Source organism: Mus musculus, chromosome 7, assembly GCF_000001635.26.
Source record: "Mus musculus strain C57BL/6J chromosome 7, GRCm38.p6 C57BL/6J".
Classification (NCBI taxonomy): domain Eukaryota; kingdom Metazoa; phylum Chordata; class Mammalia; order Rodentia; family Muridae; genus Mus; species Mus musculus.
The window spans coordinates 87020529-87040130 of NC_000073.6; the positions used below are offsets into that span (position 1 = coordinate 87020529).

Here is a 19602-nt window from a genome sequence, read left to right on the forward strand (position 1 = left end):
TACCTGTAGTTAGGAGTCTAGTGTGGCTGGAAAAGCCCTGCTAAGAGCTGATTGTAAATGCTGCTCTTAAAAGGACTAACAGCTTCTCAAGTTCTAAGGTAAGGAAACTGATGGCTGTTTTTCCTACAAAAATCTCTGCGTGTAATTATTGAATTCATTAGGTAACAAGGTGCTCCTCTCTTGAAATCACAGTTATAAAAAATTAAGAATTTTGTTCGGTTTAAATAAGCAAATGTATACAGCCATTTCATTTATGTTTCTGAATAGTTTTAAAGGTATAAATATATTTTATATGTCTTGGTTATAGATTATTGGCTCATAAGTTATTGGTTATGATTAAAAATTTGTACTATCCAATAGCTGACTGTGAGCATCCACTTCTGTGTTTGCCAGGCACTGGTATAGCCTCACAAGAGACACCTATATCAGGGTCCTTTCAGCAAAATCTTGCTGGCATATGCAACAGTGTCTGCATTTGAAGGCTGATTATGGGATGGATCCCCGGGTGCTGCAGTCTCTAGATGGTCGATCCTTTCATCTCAGCTCTAAACTTTGTCTCTGTAACTCCTTCCACTGGTGTTTTGTTCCCAATTCTAAGAAGGGGCAAAGTGACCACACTTTGGTCTTCATTCTTTTTGAGTTTCATGTATTTTGCAACTTGTATCTTGAGTAGTCTATGTTTCTGGGCTAATATCCACTTATCAGTGAGTACAAATCATGTGAGTTCTTTTGTGATTGGGATACCTAACTCAGGATGATACCCTCCAGGTCCATCCATTTGCCAAGGAATTCATTCTTTTTAATAGCTGAGTAGTACTCCTTTGTGTAAATGTACCACATTTTCTGTATCCATTCCTCTGCTGAGGGACATCTTGGTTCTTTCCAGCTTCTGGTGATTATAAATAAGGCTGCTATGAACATAGTGGAGCATGAGTCCTTATTCCCAGTTGGAACACAGTGCCCCCAATGGAGGACCTAGAGAAAGTACCTAAGGAGCTAAAGGGATCTGCAACCCTATTGGTGGAACAATAATATGAAATAACAAGTACCCCCAGAGCTCATGTCTCTAGATGCATATGTAGCAGAAGATGGCATAGTCGGCCATTATTGGGAAGAGAGGCCTCTTGGTCTTTCAAACTTTATATGCCTCAGTACAGGGGAATACCAGGGCCAAGAAGTTGGAGTGGGTAGGTAGGGGAGTGGGTGGGGAGTATATGGGGGACTTCTGGGATAGCATTTGAAATGTAAAATAGGAAAATACCTAATTAAATAAAACAGCAGCAACAAACAAACAAACAAAAATTTGTACCATTGGTAATAGAAAGTTGTCTTAAAACTGTTAACTCTGGGTTGGAGTAATTTAGAACTGCAACATGCAGCATGAGACACCCCAAGGAAACAGGTCTCTAAAGATTCACCTGAATTGGGTAATATTCTATGTAATTCTTATCCTAGAAACCTATAAAAGATAGGATTTAGGGTAGTGTCTCTTTGAAGTATTGGGGTTTGCACCTTCTTGCGTTTGGGTGCAGGAACAGGCAGCCAAACTTTATGGCAAGTAATGTTTTTGGCATTGATTTTAAAAAAGAATGGGCTGATTATACTGTTAAAATTGGGTTTGGCTTCCCAAAATTGTGGATGTATTCTCCTGTTACAAGAGAAATTGAAGGTTTCTCCCGAATCAGAGACATTTGCTCCTCCGTAATCTATCCTGAGACTGAGAAGCCTCCTGAGTGGCCTAGTCCACCATCTCCCCCTTCTGATCTTTATAACTGGAAAACTAACCACCCCCTTTTCTCAGAGGATCACCAATGCCTCACAGGGTTGGTGGAGTCCTTATGTTCTCTCATCAGTCTACTTGGGATGATTGTCAACAGCTTCTGCAGATGCTCTTCACAACTGAAGAAGTGCAGAAGAGAATTCTGTTAGAAGCTAGGAAAAATATCCCGGGAGGTGACTGGCAGACTACACAGCTACAAAATGAGATTGACATGGGATTCCCTTTGACTCAACCCAGTTGGAACTACAACATGGCTAAAGGTAGGGAGAGCTTGAAATCCTATGGCCAGGCTCTGGTCTCTGAGGCACCTCAAGACAGCACACTAATTTGACTAAGGTAAGAGAAGTAAATCAGGGGCCTACCGAACCTCCCTCAGTGTTCCTAGAAAGGCTTATGGAAGCCTTCAGGTGGTTCACTCCCTTTGATCTTACCTCAGAAGCTCAGAAGGCCTCTGTGGCTCTGGCCTTCATAAGGCAGTCAGCCCCAAATATCAAAAAGAAACTTCAGAGACTAGAAGGGTTACAAGAGGTTGAGTTATGTGATCTAGTGAAAGAGGCAGAGAAGATGTATTATGAGAGAGTGAGAGAGAGAGAGAGAGAGAAAGAGAGAGAGAGAGAGAGAGGGAGAGAGAGAGAGAGAGAGAGAGAGAGAGAGAGAGAGAGAGAGAGAGAGAGAGAGAGAGAGAGAGAGAGAGGAGGCAGAAGAAAGAGAACAGCAGGGATCATAGATAAGAGAAACATTTGACTAGACTTTTGGCTGCAGTGGTAGGAAAGAAAAAAGAAAAGACAGGACCTAGACAGATAGGGAACCTGGGCAACAGAAGAGCAATGTGATTAACAGAATTAACTGAGATGGGGTACAGAGCCTCAGCTAAAAAGGCTCAGCTGTGTCAGACTGAAGTTACTTATTTAGGATACACCTTTCAAGAAGGAAAGTGGTGGCTAAGGAAGCCAGAAAAAAGACTGTAACTCAAATCCCCACCCTAACTACACCAAGGCAAGTAAGAGAATGGACACCGCTGGCTTCTGCAGGCTCTGGATACCTGGGTTTGTAACCTTAGCTGCCCCATTGTATCCCCTAACCAAGGAATGGGAGGTGTTTGTGTGGACCCCAGATCACCAGAAAGCCTTTGAAGAAATTCAAAAGGCCCTACTCATGGCCCTCCTTGGCCTTGCCTGACCTAACCAAGACTTTCACTCTTTATGTGGAAGAGAGAGCAGGGGTCGCCAGAGGAGTCCATACTCAGATTTTAGGACCTTGAAAAGGGTCAGTGGCTTACCTATCCAAGAAGTTAGACCCTGTTGCCAGTGGGTGGTTTTCTTTCCTGAAAGCTATTGTTGCCATAGATCTGCTTGTCAAGGATGCTGATAAGCTCACTCTGGAACAGCAAATAACTGTAGTGGCACCCCACACTCTAGAAAGGATTATCTGACAGCCCCCTGACCAATGGATGACCAATGCTCATATGACACATTATCAGAGCCTTTTGTTGACTGCACGAGTGACCTTCACTCCCCCTGCTGTCCTCAATCCTGCTACCCTACTGCCTGAGACTGATGACTCTGCACCTACTCATCACTGTGCTGACATTCTGGCAGAAGAAACTGGTACTCGAAATGATCTGAAGGATCAGCCTTGGCCTGGGAGTCTGAGCTGGTACACGGATGATGGTAGCTTCATGGTTGAAGGTAAGTGGAAGGTGGGGGCATCAGTGGTGGACAGGAAGCAAGTGATCTGGGCCAGCGGCCTCCCTGAAGGGACATCGGCCCAGAAAACCAAACTTGTGGCTTTGATACAAGCTCTACAAATGGCAAAGGGGAAGTCTATCAACGTTTACACTGACAACAGGTATGCTTTTGCCACTGCACAGAGCAATATACAGACAAAGAGGGCTGTTGACATCTGTAGAGAAAGACATAAAATGCTGTGGCTAAAGGGAATCAGATGGCAGACCTAAGCGCAAAACAGGCAGCCAAAGGAACAATGATCATAGCAGTCAAGGAGCCTAAAGATTATTATGATGTCAGAGAGACCAGCTTTAGATACACCCCTAAGGACTATCAAGTTATTGACAAATTAGGGCTGGTAAAGGAAACCCCATATGGGGTAGTAGAAACAGAACAAGGAAAACTAGTTCTCCCACAGGAAGAAGGACAAAAGTATGTTACCAACTTACATTACTTGACCCACTTGGGGGCTAAGAAATTAAACTGTGAGGTTAGGTCCTCTGACTACTATGTTACAGGACTCTCTGACTTTGCAGAAAAAATAGTCAAAAGCTGCAAGGCCTGTGCCATGACTAATGCAGGAAACTCCATGCATACTCCCGGGAAGAGGCTCAGGGGCAACCGGCCTGGAGCCTACTGGGAGGTATATTTTACAGAATCTAAAACAGCTAGATATGGCAACAAGTACTTATTAGTTTTTATAGACACCTTTTCAGGCTGTGTAGAAGCTTTTCCTACCAGGACTGAGAAGGCCAATGTAATGGCCAGGAATATCCTAGAAGAAATCTTCCTGAGGTTTGGGATAAGCAAGGTAATCAGGTCTGATAATGGGCCTGCCTTTGTTGCCCACATAAGTCAGGGACTGGCCACGATATTGAGGATTGAATAGAAGTTACATTGTACTTACAGGCCACAAAGCTCAGGACAGGTAGAGAGGATGAATAAAACCATTAAAGAGACCCTTACCAAATTGACAGCTGAGACTGGCACTAATGTTTAGATAACTCTCCTACCCTTCATGTTCTTCAGGGTTAGAAACTCCCCTGGACAGTTTAGATTGACCCCCTATGAATTACTCTATAGAGGGCCCCCTCCAATGGTAAAAATAGCCTCAGTACATAGTACTGATGTGCTGCTTTCCTAGCCTTTGTTTTCTAGGCTCAAGGCACTCTAGTGCATGAGACAGGGAGAATGAAGCAGCTCCAGGAGACCTACTCAAGAGAAGGAGAGCTGAAAGCCCCACATTGCTTCCAAGTTAGAGATTCAGTCTACATTAGACACAACCATGCAGAAAACCTTGAGATTTGGTGGAAAGGCCTTATCTTGTACTCTTGACCACTCTACTTTCTACCCTTATGGGACCCCTTTTGATTTTGCTTCTGCTTTTAATTATAGGTCTATGTGTGTTGGATAGGCTAGTCGCCTTTATTAGAGCAAGACTTAGTACAGTGTAGCTTTTAGTCTTGAGACAACAGTACCATTTCCTAAAGAATCAAGTGCATCAGAAATAAGATAGTGTCTAGTTCTAAGATTAGACCTACTAACAAGCAGATATGGGGAATCAAAAAGTGAAACATAAAAAACCAGAAACTCTATGCCTTTAGGCCCAGGCTTGAGAATGTGACCTTTGTGACTCAATGCTCCAAGGCATGCTAATCAAAACAGATAGCAACATTCCTCCACCCATCCACTTCCTGGGTTCAGGGAGTGTTCCTTCAAAGAAAGTCACCCTGACTCACCCTGACCATTGCTGGAACCCACTGTGCAAATGTGCTATTGTTAGAGGCTCATAGAATCTATCTTGAGAAATAACCTGTACAATTAACAGGTATTCCTTGTAACTCTTGTGACTTTGCACTTCCTTGTGACTCTTAACTGGTATTTTTGGTATATTCCAACAATGGCCTCCCCACCCTCTTGAGTTGTGTTTTCTTCCTTTAAATACCCCCTTACCCTGCTACTCGGGGTGCCACAGTCCTCTACCCCTGCGTGGTGTATGACTGTGGGCCTGAGAGCACACTTGAAATAAAAGTCCTCTTGTAGTTTGCATCAAGACCATTTCTTGTGAGTGATTTGGGTTGTCGCCTATCCTCAATAAGAATGTGGGGGGAGTCCTCACATTGTGGGTCTTTCAATAATGGATGTTCATGTATTGTAGCCCTGGATGTTGCATGTACAGGATGGCTGGTGGAGTCCAGGTGATTGGTGGTCAGACAATGAAACTCAAGGACATGCAATCAGCTGGCTCAGAGTGAGAGGTTAAATCTACTCCATCTTGGGATCAGCCTCCATTTTAAAAGAAAAACTATCTGATAACTTGACCTGTAGCTGAACCTAAGCTTCAACCAGAAGAAACCACATAGCCTGTCTCTGACCTGTTACCAGAGTTACTTGCTAGCTATTCCCTAGTAAAAGTCAATAAGTATTTGTCTGTTATTTCCAGGTGTACTTTCAGAGTGTTTGTGATTATTCAGTTTTACTTCAGAATACCCACCTGTAAGCTTACATTCAGTTAGATGCTTGCCAAGCTAGAAACCACCTTGCTTGCTCCCACATTCTTTAAATTCTTATCCAGCTGTGGGCTCAAGAGCTTCACCCTCCTTTCCTGCTGTGTCAGGGATGGTGGTGAGGGAAAGAAAGCTCTGGCTTGAATAAAGTCCCTAGTGTGATTCCTAAACAGGCAGGACAGAGCAAATTAGCATGACTGATGGGACTCAGCAGGCAGGAGAATTTCAGGGGTGGTTCAAACCTCAAGCAGCATGCTTGAAGGTTTTTAATTTTTAATTTATTGTTGTGATCAGTTATCTTATTAAACTCAATCTTGTTTATTTCCCAAGAGACTGAAAGTTTTCTGATCTTAGCTGTTTTTGACGATGTCCAGATTTAATTTACAGTGTCTTATAGGATAATGAGTTATTTCAATTTTCTGGTAGCTTTCAGATTTGCTTTGTTTCTGAGATGTTCAATTTTGGAGAAAATTATAAGATATGCTTTAAAAAAACCCAACAAGTATATATTCTTAAAGTTTTGGGTGGAATGTTCTGTAGATATTTGTGAAATTGATTTGGTTTATAACATCAGTTAGCCCCAGTAATTATTTCACTCCTTTCGTTTTTGTCTCAATGACCTGTCCACTGTGGAGAGTAGGGAGTTGAAGAATCCTATCAGTATGTGTAACTTATGGTGTTATTTAATCAATATTAGTGTTTTCTTTACAAAGTATGTTGTTTGTCTCTTTGTAACATAGTTATCAGTAGTTGGCATGTTATCTTGATTATTTTTTCTTTCTTCTATATGCTTTGTCCTTCTCTGTCTCTTTTGATTAATGCTGGCTTAATGCCAATTTTGTTAAATATTAATATGGGTATTGTTCCTAAATCTTCACTTTTCATAATATCACAGAAATCTTAATGTTTTCTCTCATGGATTTGTTTGTATATGTAACAATATCTTTGACACATTTGTGCATTCCTCCTATCATGCCTTCAATGCACAAGAACCACTTCTCTATCTTTTGTGTTTTGGTTGTTGTTGTTGTTGAAGCTTGCCTCTATATTTCCTGCTTGCGTCCCCAACATGTTATATTCAGGTATTCCCTCAATTTGTGTTTTATGTGTAGATTCTCTGTAGGCATACTTTTTTTAAATTTTTTATTTTTTTCAACTTACTTTTAACAAGGGTTCAACATCTCCTCTAGACAACTAAATAGCGGAGGTAGTTGAAAACAAAAGTTATTATGATATGGGGAAAGTGTATCTGTTCACCAGTAGTTCGTTTGAGGTGAGTTCCATCTTCTTTGTCAGCAGTTCACTCTCATAGTAAACACCAAAAATGACTTAGCAGCTACATACAGACCAGTCCTCTAGGCAGACAGACACAAATCAGTAGTTCAATCCGAAGAAACCACAAGGCTCAATAGCTAGCCTGAGACCAAGCTGCTGAAGTGACAAACTGCTGCAGGAAACTCAGGAGCAGTTCATGGCTGAGTTTCTTTCAGTGCCTGAATTATAACAAGTTACATCAACAACGCAATGTAAGAAAAAACAACACATGGGTATTGTTAGCAACAAATAGTGAGACAGAGCAAACCAAACCAATGCTCAGTTCTAGGCTCCCACTGTCTGTGGGGATATATGTAGACTCCCCTATGATGTGATCTTTCATGTCAGTACTATATCAAAGCATCCTTTTAGCTGCATCTGTTTCAGGAAAACATTCCTTCATGTCTACTCCAGCAAAACATACTTTCACCCATATCTGCTTCAAGAAAACTTTCTTTTATGTTAGCTTTAGCAGGACATCTTTTCTCCTGTGTGCCCCAACAAAATATCATTTGACATAGCTAAATGTCCAAAGAAACTAGAAGTTTCCACTTCATTTTTCTTCCCTTTATCAGATCATAAATATTTTATTGGTTTCCTTCAATGGATTGTTTGCTTTTTTGCTTCTTGATCTTCTTTAGGTATTTATTAATTTACTCCAATTGTTTATATTTTCATGACTTTCATAGAGGAATTTATTTATTTTATTTAAATATTTGCTTTTTCTCGCATTTTTAAGGGATTTATTCATGTCCTTTTTAAAACCACTATAATCTTCATACATATTCTTAGCTTTAAGGCCTTTTTCTTGTATTTTAACTATGTTGGGAGTTCATGACCCATTGTGTAAGAATAGCTGGATTTGGTAGTGATATATTACCCTGCTTGCTACTCTCTGAGTTCTTAAGGTGACATAAAGGGATACACTTTGGGGTTTCTATATGTCTACCCACTGATTTCTGGTTTTGTCTTGATTGAATTGGAGTTTTGTCCTTTGGTTTATTTTCTTTCTCTGGATTAGTGTGTTTGCTGAGTTTTAGCTGCTTTCCTGGTCAGCACAGGTGGTGTGTTCATGAGAAGGAATTATAGTGTTGGTGTCTGGTAAATGGGAGGCCAAGTGTGGTGTTCTACAGTATCCATAGCAGGCTTGACTAGGACTGAAATGAAGGTTGTTGAGGTTTTGTCTTTTACTGCCTTTTGTAATGATTAAGTCCTGGATTCTGCACACAGCTCCAGTGACCCAACACCAATTTATTTCTAATTGATGAATAAAGTTTCCTACAGGAAATAGTTGGGCAGAAGTGACATGGATGGGGTTTAGGATTGCAGGGCTTGGGGGTCAGAGTAAGGAGAAGAAGAATGTGCAGGAGGAAGAAGATCCACAATGGGATAAGTGAGCCATAAAAACATGACCTTGGGATCTTGCCAATTGGAGTTAAGAGCAGCCTGAATAAAACATAGTAAGTCATAGGCAATAATTTGGAGTTATAGATATGGAAATAAATTCTAACAGCATTGAAGGTAAGCAGCTTTCCAGGTCTTGTACTGAGTAAGACTTATTAAGAATATAGTTTCTGTGTGCTTTTTACCCAGGAACTCAGTAATATAATGTAGGGTAGAAACCCTGGCTTGGATTTAAATACATTTTACAACAGAAGCTTCCCTTTTAATTTTGTTGCAAGATTATGGTAGGCCAGGAGGAAATAGGCAGAGCCGGAATGGTCTACAGAGGTCCTACCTGGTCTTCTGGCAGGCGTGCCCTGTGGAAGAGCAAGTGTCACTCTTGAAGATTAAAAATATAACATTTTTACAATAGTTGATTTTTTTTTGTTTTTGTTTCCTACCCCATCTTCACTCAAGGTTGCCACCATTCCTCATCCCATTCATCCACCCACTTGCATCCTAGAGGATTCTCCCCAACACCACCAGACCACTCCCTTCTCTGGAGCCTGAAGTCTCTAGAGGAGTATGTGCCTGTTCTTCCACTGAGGCCAGACAGGCAGACCTATGTGCAAGGGGCCTCTGACTGACCCATGTGTGCTGCAGGTTGGTGGCTCAGTCTTTGGGAGCTCCCTGGGGTCTCCTTTGTTTAGTTTGCTGGTATTCCTATGGACTTGCTCTCCCTAACAGCTTCTTCAATCCTTCCCCTAATTCAAACATATGTGTGCTTGATTTCAGTATAATGATTGGATATAAGTGACTGCCTCTATCTCAGTTAGCTGCTGATAGGTCCTCTCAGAGAACAGGCAGGCAAGGCTCCCCTGTGTAAGGACATCATCATAACATCAGTAATAATGTGAGGCCTTTATGCCCCACTCCCCTATGAAATGGATCCCAAGTTGGGCCAGTCATTGGAGAGCCTTTCTGTCCCTCTCTTCTCCATTTTTGTCCCTACAGCTCTTTTACACAGGAATAATCCTGGGTCAGAAATTTTGACTCTGGGTTACTAATTTTGTCACTCCACTATTTACTGAAGGTGGACTCTTTGAGTTCTTCCTCCTCAGTGCTGGCCATTTTTGCTAAGGTCAAGCCAAATGCATCCTGAGAGCATTTTATCTCCTAGGTCTCTACTACTTTCTAGAGTCTCTCACCTCTCCCCCCGCACCCCAAGTCTGCCTATTTCTTTTCAAATTTTCTGGCTTGTGGGCTTCTCTCCTGACTCACAAATCTGATCCTGTTCCCCTTTTCGCCTTTCCCTCCCTTCTCCCATCCAGTTCCCTCCCAAACTCTGCCTCCTGTGATTATTTTGTTCTCCTTTCTAAGTGCAACTGAAACATTCTCACTTGGTTATTTCTTCTTGTTGCACTTCTTATGGCCTGTAGGTTGTTTCCTAGGTATGCTGTACATTTTTGTTAATATCCACTTAAAATTGAACATTCCATATGTATTCTTTTGTGTCTGAGTTACCTCACTCAGGATTATATTTTCTAGTTACATCCTTTTGCCTGTAAATTTCATGATATCTTCATTTTAATAGATAATTAGTATTTAATTGTATAAATAAACCGTATTTTTCTATATCCATTCTTTGTTTGAGGGTCATCTGGGGTGTTTCCACTGTCTGGCTATTACAAGTAAGGTTGATATGAACATCATGGAGCACATGTCCCTATGGTATGGTATGGCATATTTTGGTTATATGCACAAGGATAGTTTATCTCGTTCTTCAGGTAGACCTATTTCCAATTTTCAGAGGAAACATCAGATTGAATTCCACAGTGGTTTTACCGGTTTTCAATCCCATCAGCAATGAAAAAGTGTTCCTCTTTCTCCACATTCTTGCCAGCAAGTGTTGTCATTTGAGAATTGTTCATAGACACTATGATTGGTTGAGGTAGAATCTCAGGGTCATTTTGATTTCCATTTCCCTGACAACTAAGTACTTTGAAATAGTCTTTAATTGCTTCTAGGCCATTACAGATTCCTCTGTTGTGAAATCTTTGTTAAGCTATGCACCCCTTTTTATAATTGGGTTATTGGGTTCTTTGGAGGTTACCATCTTGAGTTCTTTATAAGTTTTTTGATATTAGCCCTCCCATCAAATGGAGAGTTAGTGAAGTTTTTTTTCAACCAGTATACTGCTGATTTTTCCAATTGATGGTGTCATTTAAATTACAGAAGCATTCATGTAAGTTTCATGAGGTCCCATTTGTCAGTTCTTGATCATAGAGCCTGAGCCATTGTTGATCTGTTCAGGAATATTTCCCCTGTGCCAATGAATTCAAGGCTCTTTACAACTTTCTCTCTTGTTAGATCCAGTGTATCTGGTTTTAGGTTAAAATCCTTTATCTACTTTCAATGGAGCTTTGTCCAAGGTGATTAAGATATGTCTATTTTCATTCTCCTATATACAGAACACCATTTAGACCAACACCATTTACTGAAGATGCCTTCTTCATGCCACTGTACTTTTTAGCTTCTTTGTCAAAGACCAAGTGTCTATAGGTGTATGGGTTTACTTCTATTTATTCCATTGATCAACCTGTCAGTATCTGTACTAATATCATGCATTTTTAATCACTATTGCTCTGTTTTACAGCCTTAGGTCAAGGATGGTATTTTCCATTAGATGTTCTTTTATTGTTAAAAATTGTTTTGGCTGTCCTGGGTTGTTTGATTATTTGTTTGTTCTTTCCACATGAAGTTGAAAAATTGCTCTTTCAATGTCTGTGAAGAATCTTGTTGTAACTTCAATGGGGGCTGCATTGAATCTGTAGATTGTTTTCGTAAGGTGGCCATTCTTATTATGATAATTCTACCAATGCATGAGCATAGGAGATCTTTACATCTTTTGAGGTCTTCAATTACTTTTTTCCAAGTATTTGAAGTTCTTGTCATAGAGATCTTTCACTTACCTGGTAAGAGTCAAACCAAGATATTTTATAGAATTTCTGGCTACTGTGAATGGTGCTGTTTCCCTAATTTCTTTCTCAGACTATCATTTGTATACATGATGGCTACTAATTTGTTTGAGTTAATTTTATATTCTGCCACTGTGCTGAAATTGTTTATCTGCTGTAGGAGTTCTGGTGGGATTTTAGGGGTCAGTTTTATATACATTATCATATCATCTGAAAATATCTTGGGCACTTGCTGTACAGTTTGTATCCCATTAATTCCTTTGGAGGTCTTATTACCCTAGGTAGAACTTTAAGTACTATATTTAAGAGATATCAGGAAAGTACAATAACTAATTAATCATTTTAAAGTGGCTAAAAGTTGGAGTTTTCGAATACTTCTACTCACCAATTTAGATGACACTGTTCAGCAAAAATCAAAACGAAAATAGGAAATAAACAGAAAATGTACATCTTTGAATACAGAGATTCAGTACTAGGAAAAGAGTTCTACATTTCACTTTGAAATATTAGCTTAATTTGATTGAGAAAACTGAATATACTATTGTGCAAACTACCTCTATATGAGTGGAAAGAATATTAAAAACCTCCAACTATGAATATCTGTTAAGATTATTTTTGAGGCATTTAACATTATGTAGAGCATGGTATTTATTGATAAGTATTAAAGCCTAGAGAGTACCCAATACTCAGATCTTCCATAAATAATTAAAAATGGCATATACTGTTCCCTGCCACAGTTAACATTCTGAATCATAAAACTTAACGTGATATTTTTGACATATGAAGAATTTGGGGAATGATTTTTCATGTTGTCTCATCCTCCGTTGAAATTATCCTAGTTGATTATAATACGTTTATTTTGGAAATTATATGATTGCACTATTTCTCTCCCTGTGTTTTCTACAAAAACTCCAAATACCCTCCTTACTCTTTTTGTTTGTTTGGTTTTGTTTTGTTTTTTGTTTGTTTGGTTGGGTTTTTTGTTTTGTTTTGTTTTATTTTGTTTTGTTTTGTTTTGTTTTGTTTTTTTGAGACAGGGTGTCTTAGTTAGGGTTTTACTGCTGTGAACAGACATGACCAAGGCAAGTCTTATAAAAAGCAACGTTTAATTGGGGCTGGTTAACAGGTTCAGAGGTTCAGTCCATTATCATCAAGGTGGGAGCATGGCAGTATCCAGGCAGGCATGGTGCAGGAAGAGCTGTGAGTTCTATGTCTTCATCCAAAGGCTGCTAGTGGAAGACTGACTTCCAGGCAACTAGGGTGAGTATCTTATACCCACACCCACAGTGACACAACCATTCCAACCAGGTCACACCTATTTCAACAAGGCCACACCTTCAGATGGTGCTGCTCCCTGGTCCAAGGATATACAAACCATCACATTCTACTCCCTGGTCCCCATAGACTTGTTCAAAAACATGAGTCTATGGGGGCCATACTTAAACATAGCATAATGCAAAATGCATTTAGTTCAACTTTCAAAGTCCTCATAGTCTTTAGCATTTACAACAATGTTAAAAGTCCAAAGGTCAAGGTCTCTTCTGAGATTCATTCAATTTAATTAACTGTAATCCCTAAAGTAAGGCAGGAAACAAGCTGGGCAAACTCCAAACTCTGCATCTCCATGGCTGATGCCAAAGCAGTCTTCAGATCTCCACTCCTTTTTCATCTTTGTTGACTGCAACAAACTGCTTTCTCCTGGGCTGGTTCCACTCCCTGTTAGCAGCTTTCCTCAGCATATATCCCATGGCTCTGGCATCTTTAACATCTTTGAGTCTCCAAAAAATTTCAATGTTACAGCTTCTTCTTTCAGTGTCTGGGATTCCACTTCATCTTTTAGACTCCTCCTAAGGGCTGGAATCTCTTCTCCAGCTCTGTCCTCTGTAGCACTCTAAGCTCAGGTTGATCCACTCCACTATGGCTGCAGATCTTGGTGATCACTCCATGGTACTGACATCTCCAATACACTGTGGTATTCCCCTCCAACTAGGCTTCACCAATAGCCTCCTTTGCATGACCCCTTTAGTCCTGGGCCATCAACTACAGCTGAGGCTACACCTTCTCCAGTGGCCTCCCCTGGCCTCTCACAGTGCTAAGCCTCAGCTTCTCTCCATGACACCTTCATGCTTTCAAAATCAGTACCACCTGGGTGATTCTTATACATTACCAAGTCCAGCTGCAGCACAAGGTACAACCTTGGCTATCTCTGGAACACAGCTTCTTTGTGCTCCCAGAAAACAATTCCCATAAGATTTCACCTCATTGATGCTGTTCTCTTCTTAATCACTGCTAATTCCTTAGTTCCAGCTAACCAGCATCAATTTTCCCAGTAGTTCCTTCCATTCTTAACTCTAGAGCCAGAGCCACAGGGCTGAAGCTGCTGAGTTCTGCTGCTTACAGGAACTAGAATATGATCCCCTTGTACTATTACATTATCACTATCTTTATGTTTTCTAAATCCTTCACTGCCTAAGCTTGACTATCCTGCTTCTTGCTCTGTAGATTGACCTTGAATGCAGAGATCAGCATGCCTGTCTCATGGGATTAAAGGTGTGTACCACCATGCATGGATCTAATTAAGCTGGGTAGAATCTTGCCCCAAGGTCCCACTCCCTTAATCTGTTATCTCCTAGAACACAAGATTTTGCTCCATTTCACTTCCTTGTACTCCTTTAATACTCGAACCATATATTTTATATGTTTCCTTTCTAAGCTTGCTATGCTTGTTCAAACTTCTCTTCATAAGACTTAACCAGAGAACAAAGTCTCTGCTGGGCTTTTTTGAAACTTCTTTTGTCAATGCAATTAATCTGAGTCTCTGCACCTTAGCCTCAGGCAGACTTTTCAGGCAAGGGCAAAAAGTAGCCACATATTTCACCAAAACACCACAAAAACATTCTTTATGCCACATACTAAAATTCTCCTTTGAAATCTCTTGGGCCAGGTCAACACAGTTCAAATTACTCCCAGCAACAAAGTCTTTCATATTACTACTAGGATGACCCATTAAGCCCCATTTAAAGCATTCCACTGAGTTCCAAATCCAAAGTCCAAAAATCCACATTCTTTCAAATAAAAGCATGGTCAGGCCTATCACAGCAATACCCCACTCCTGGTACCAACTTCTGTCTTAGTTAGGGTTTTACTCCTGTGAACAGACAACATGACCAAGGCAGGTCTTATAAAAAGCAACATTTGATTGGGGCTGGCTTACAGGTTCAGAGGTTCAGTCCATTATCATCAAGGTGGGAGCATGGCAGTATCCAGGCAGGCATGGTGCAGGAAGAGCTGAGAGTTCTATGTCTTTATCCAAAGGCTGCTAGTGGAAGACTGACTTCCAGGCAACTAGGGTGAGTATCTTATACCCACACCCACAGTGACACACCCATTCCAACCAGGTCACACCTATTTCAACAAGGCCACACCTTCAGATGGTGCTGCTCCCTGGTCCAAGGATATACAAACCATCACACAGGGTTTCTCTGTTTAGCCCAGGCTGGCCTCAAACTCAGAAATCTGCCTGTCTCTGCTTCCCAAGTGCTGGGATTAAAGGCATGCACCACAACTGCGCTGCTTAAGAAACCCCTTTTGGAGAGATATTTATGGGCATACTTGAAAATACACACTCATATAAAATCTCTTTTCCTCTAGGTCTTTTACTCTTTTTTTTTCTTTTTTCTTTTCCCTTAGATATTTTCTTTATTTACATTTCAAAGATCCCCTTTCCTGGATTCCTGTCTGAAAATCACCTACCCCCTACCCCCTACCACCTACCCTGCTCACAAACCCACCCATTCCCTCTTCCTGGTTCTGGCATTCTGCTACACTGGACCAAAAGATTTTCCTCCCATTGATGATCAACAAGGTCATCTTCTGCTACATATGTGGCTGTAGACATGGGGCCCTCCATGTGTATTCTTTGATTGGTGGTCTAGCCCCTGGGAGCTCTGGATATGCTGGTTGGTTCACATTGTTGTCCCCCTATGGATCTTCAAACCCCTTCAGATCCTTGGGTCCTTTCTCTACCTCCTCCACTGGGGACCCTGTGTTCAGTCCAATGGTTGGCTGAGAGCATCCACCACTATATTTGTCAGGCACTGGTAGAGACCCTCAGGAGACAGCTATATCTGGCTCATATACATACTCATATAACTCTCTTGTCCTCAAGCTCTTACACTTTGTAATCCCGTTCTTTTGTAATTTTCTAGCCTTAACTGAGGAATTGGTTTTGTAGATGAATCCATTGGACTAGATTCCAAAAATCTGAATTTTTATTAACTATTGTTTCCTCTGACTATGTCTGTCTCTTTAAAAGGTAAGTTTCCATAATAAACGATAAGGGCTGTAAATATTTGTATATGTAAGACAAATATTTAGAATTTGTGAATATAATGGTTTAGTAAAATTTGGCTGTAAATTCTCCTTGAGACCACATGTAGGACCACATATTTTACTGATACATAGATTCACTGGCACATCTCCTTCTAAGTTCTTCTCTTGAAAAATATACACAATTATAAGCGAAAAGAAGTGTAATGCGATGAATGACGAATCTAAGACATTCTATTGTGGAAACAAAAATTATGCAACAATACAGATTTGTTTTTGAAAAATACAATGAGTATATTAGATACATATGAACAAAAGCTTGTATAAAGATTTGAAACATTGGAGATTAAGATCACATTTTATGAAGTTCCTTTATTTAAGTTTGCATCTAAAAGAAGATATCAGTCTAATATAATTATGATTTTCTAAAGCATAAGTTTGGTATATCTTCTGATTTTTCTAAAAAATATTAAAATTGACAATTCTTCCCTTCCTGTTCTAGACATGGATCAATGTTTGAAGTGTCCAGAGGATGAGTATGCCAACACTGATCAGACTAACTGCCTCAAGAAAGTTGTGACCTTTCTGGATTACAAAGAACCCTTGGGAATGGCTCTGACTGGATTGGCTGTGCTCTTTTCTTCTCTTACAGTTGTTGTACTCTGTGTCTTCTTGAAACACCGAGACACTCCCATAGTCAAGGCCAATAATGAAACTCTCAGCTATGTCCTACTCATCTCCCTCATATTTTGTTTTATTTGTTCTTTGCTCTACATTGGTTATCCCAGTATGGTTAGCTGTATCCTGCAACAGACCACATTTGCTATGGTGTTCACTGTATCTGCCTCTTGTGTCTTAGCCAAGACAATTACTGTAGTCCTAGCATTTAAGATCACTGTTCCAGGAAGAAGACTGAGGTGGCTGCTACTTTCAGGAGCACCTAATTACATCATTCCCATATGCACCACAATACAAATGATGCTCTGTGGAATCTGGCTGGGAATTTCTCCTCCATTTGTTGATGCTGATCTACACATGGTACATGGACACATCATCATTGTTTGCAACAAAGGTTCAGTGATTGCCTTCTACTGTGTCCTTGGATACATGGGCTCTCTTGCTCTTGCAAGTTTCACTGTGGCTTTCCTGGCCAGGAATCTGCCTGACACATTCAATGAAGCCAAGCTCCTGACATTCAGCATGCTGGTGTTCTGCAGTGTCTGGATCACCTTCCTCCCTGTCTACCACAGCACTAAAGGCAAGGCTATGGTTGCTGTGGAGGTCTTCTGTATCTTGGCCTCCAGTGCAGGAATGCTTCTTTGCATATTTGTGCCAAAGTGCTACCTTATTTTGTGGAGACCACAAATAAATTCTTTTCATGAGTTTAGGAAAATGCATGTGAAAAATAAAAATATCAATTGAATTTAACTGCTTACATAGTAAAACAAACATATCAACATGATAACCATATTGTTTCTATACATTATATTATTATGTGAGTTTCTACCATTGAAAATGTAGATAACCTCCTGGACAATATAGATCTAATATTTTTTGAGGCCATCAGTCCATTGGATTAAAACATGTCAACAGGCACTTTTATACTTTTAAAGCTGGTAGGGTTTTATTATTAAAAGAACTAATGTCTAAAAATTGTTACTTATCTGTAGAAATTGTTTCATTTGACACATATTTTCCAGTACAAATTTTATGTTATTTTAGATACCAAAAAATATTGCCATATAAATTGTTTTATAAAATGTGCATATTATCATATAGATTTAATATGGAAAACCTATATTTTGATTTAGAACTGCAAATACGGCAGGTGAGATTGTGGACTACAGAGGCTAGCAGCTTCTGGTACAGGCGAGAGCCACAAAGCTCCTGAGGCGGCGACATTTTCGGTGCCAGACAACCAGCCACCTTCAGGGCCAGAGGACAGGTGTCCGCCCGCCCGGGAGGCTTCTGCCTCAGGATCCTCGAAAGCTATCTTGGTTTCAGGACTCCTCGGAAAGTAGTCTACACAGGGGAGAGTGTGGACTACCGAAACAACTGCTTTTGTGACAGGTCAAAGCAACACAGCTTCTTGGAAAGATTCTGTTTTGGGCCTTCATCTTCGGCCAGGAGGAGGTCCAAATGCCAGATAACTATGCACCTTCCCTGAAAGAGGAGAGCTTGCCTGCAGAGACTGCTCTGACCACTGAAACTCAGAGGAGAGAGCTAGTCTCCCAGGTATGCTGATAGAGGGTAACAAAATCACCAGAGGAACAATCTCTAAACAGAGACAACTATAACAACTAACTCCAGAGATTACCAGATGGTGAAGGTAAATGTAAGAATCTTACTAATAGAAACCAGGACCACTCACCATCATCAGAACCCAGCACTCCCACTTTGTCCAGTCCAGGGCACCCCAACACACCCGAAAACCTAGACCTGGATTTAAAAGCACATCTCATGATGATGGTAGAGGACATCATGAAGGACTTTAATAACTCACTTAAAGAAATACAGGAGAACACTGCTAAAGAGTTACAAGTCCTTAAAGAAAAACAGGAAAACACAAACAAACAGGTAGAAGTCCTCATAGAAAAACAGGAAAACACATCCAAACAGGTGATGGAAATGAACAAAACCATACTAGACCTAAAAAGGGAAGTAGACACAATAAAGAAAACCCAAACTGAGGCAACACTGGAGACAGAAACCCTAGGAAAGAAATCTGGAATCATAGACACGAGCATCAGCAACAGCATACAAGAGATGGAAGTGAGAATCTCAGGTGCAGAAGATTCCATAGAGAACATCGGCAAAACAATCAAAGAAAAGTGAAAATGCAAAAAGATCCTAACTCAAAACATCCAGGAAATCCAGGACACAATGAGAAGACCAAACCTACGAATAATAGGAGTGGATGAGAATAAAGATTTTCAACTCAAAGGCTCAACAAATATCTTCAACAAAATTATAGAAGAAAACTTCCCAAATCTAAAGAAAGAGATGCCCATGAACATACAAGAAGCCTAGAGAACCCCAAATAGACTGGACAAGAAAAGAAATTCCTCCCAACACATAATAACCAGAAAAACAAATGCACTAAATAAAGATAGAATAATAAAAGCAGTAAGGGAAGAAGGTCAAGTTACATATAAAGGCAAACCTATCAGAATTACACCAGATTTTTCACCAGAGACTATGAAAGTCAGAAGAGCCTGGACAGATATTATACAGACGCTAAGAGAACACAAATTCCAGCCCAGGCTACTATACCCAGCCAAATTCTCAATTACCATAGATGGAGAAACCAAAGTATTCCATGACAAAACCAAATTCACACATTATCTTTCCAGGAATCCAGCCCTTCAAAGGATAATAACAGAAGAAAAAAAAAAAACAATACAAGGACGGAAACCACGCTCTAGAAAAAGCAAGAAGATAATCCTTCAACAAACCTAAAAGAAGACAGCCACAAGAACAGAATGCCAATTTTAACAACAAAAATAACGGGAAGCAGCAATTACTTTTCCTTAATATCTCTGAATATCAATGGACTCAACTCCCCAATAAAAAGATATAGACTA

General features: G+C 40.3%; 1 protein-coding gene across 1 annotated transcript in view; it reads left to right on the forward strand.

Annotated features, from left to right (window-relative positions):
* Vmn2r79 (vomeronasal 2, receptor 79) overlaps positions 1 to 17440 on the forward strand; it is a 41504-nt gene extending 24064 nt beyond the window's left edge. Inside the window, exon 6 of the mRNA NM_001105190.1 lies at positions 16521 to 17440. Coding sequence (NP_001098660.1) covers positions 16521 to 17440 — 920 coding nt within the window. The remainder of the gene's footprint in view (positions 1 to 16520) is intronic.
* Positions 17441 to 19602: the final 2162 nt, after the last annotated feature.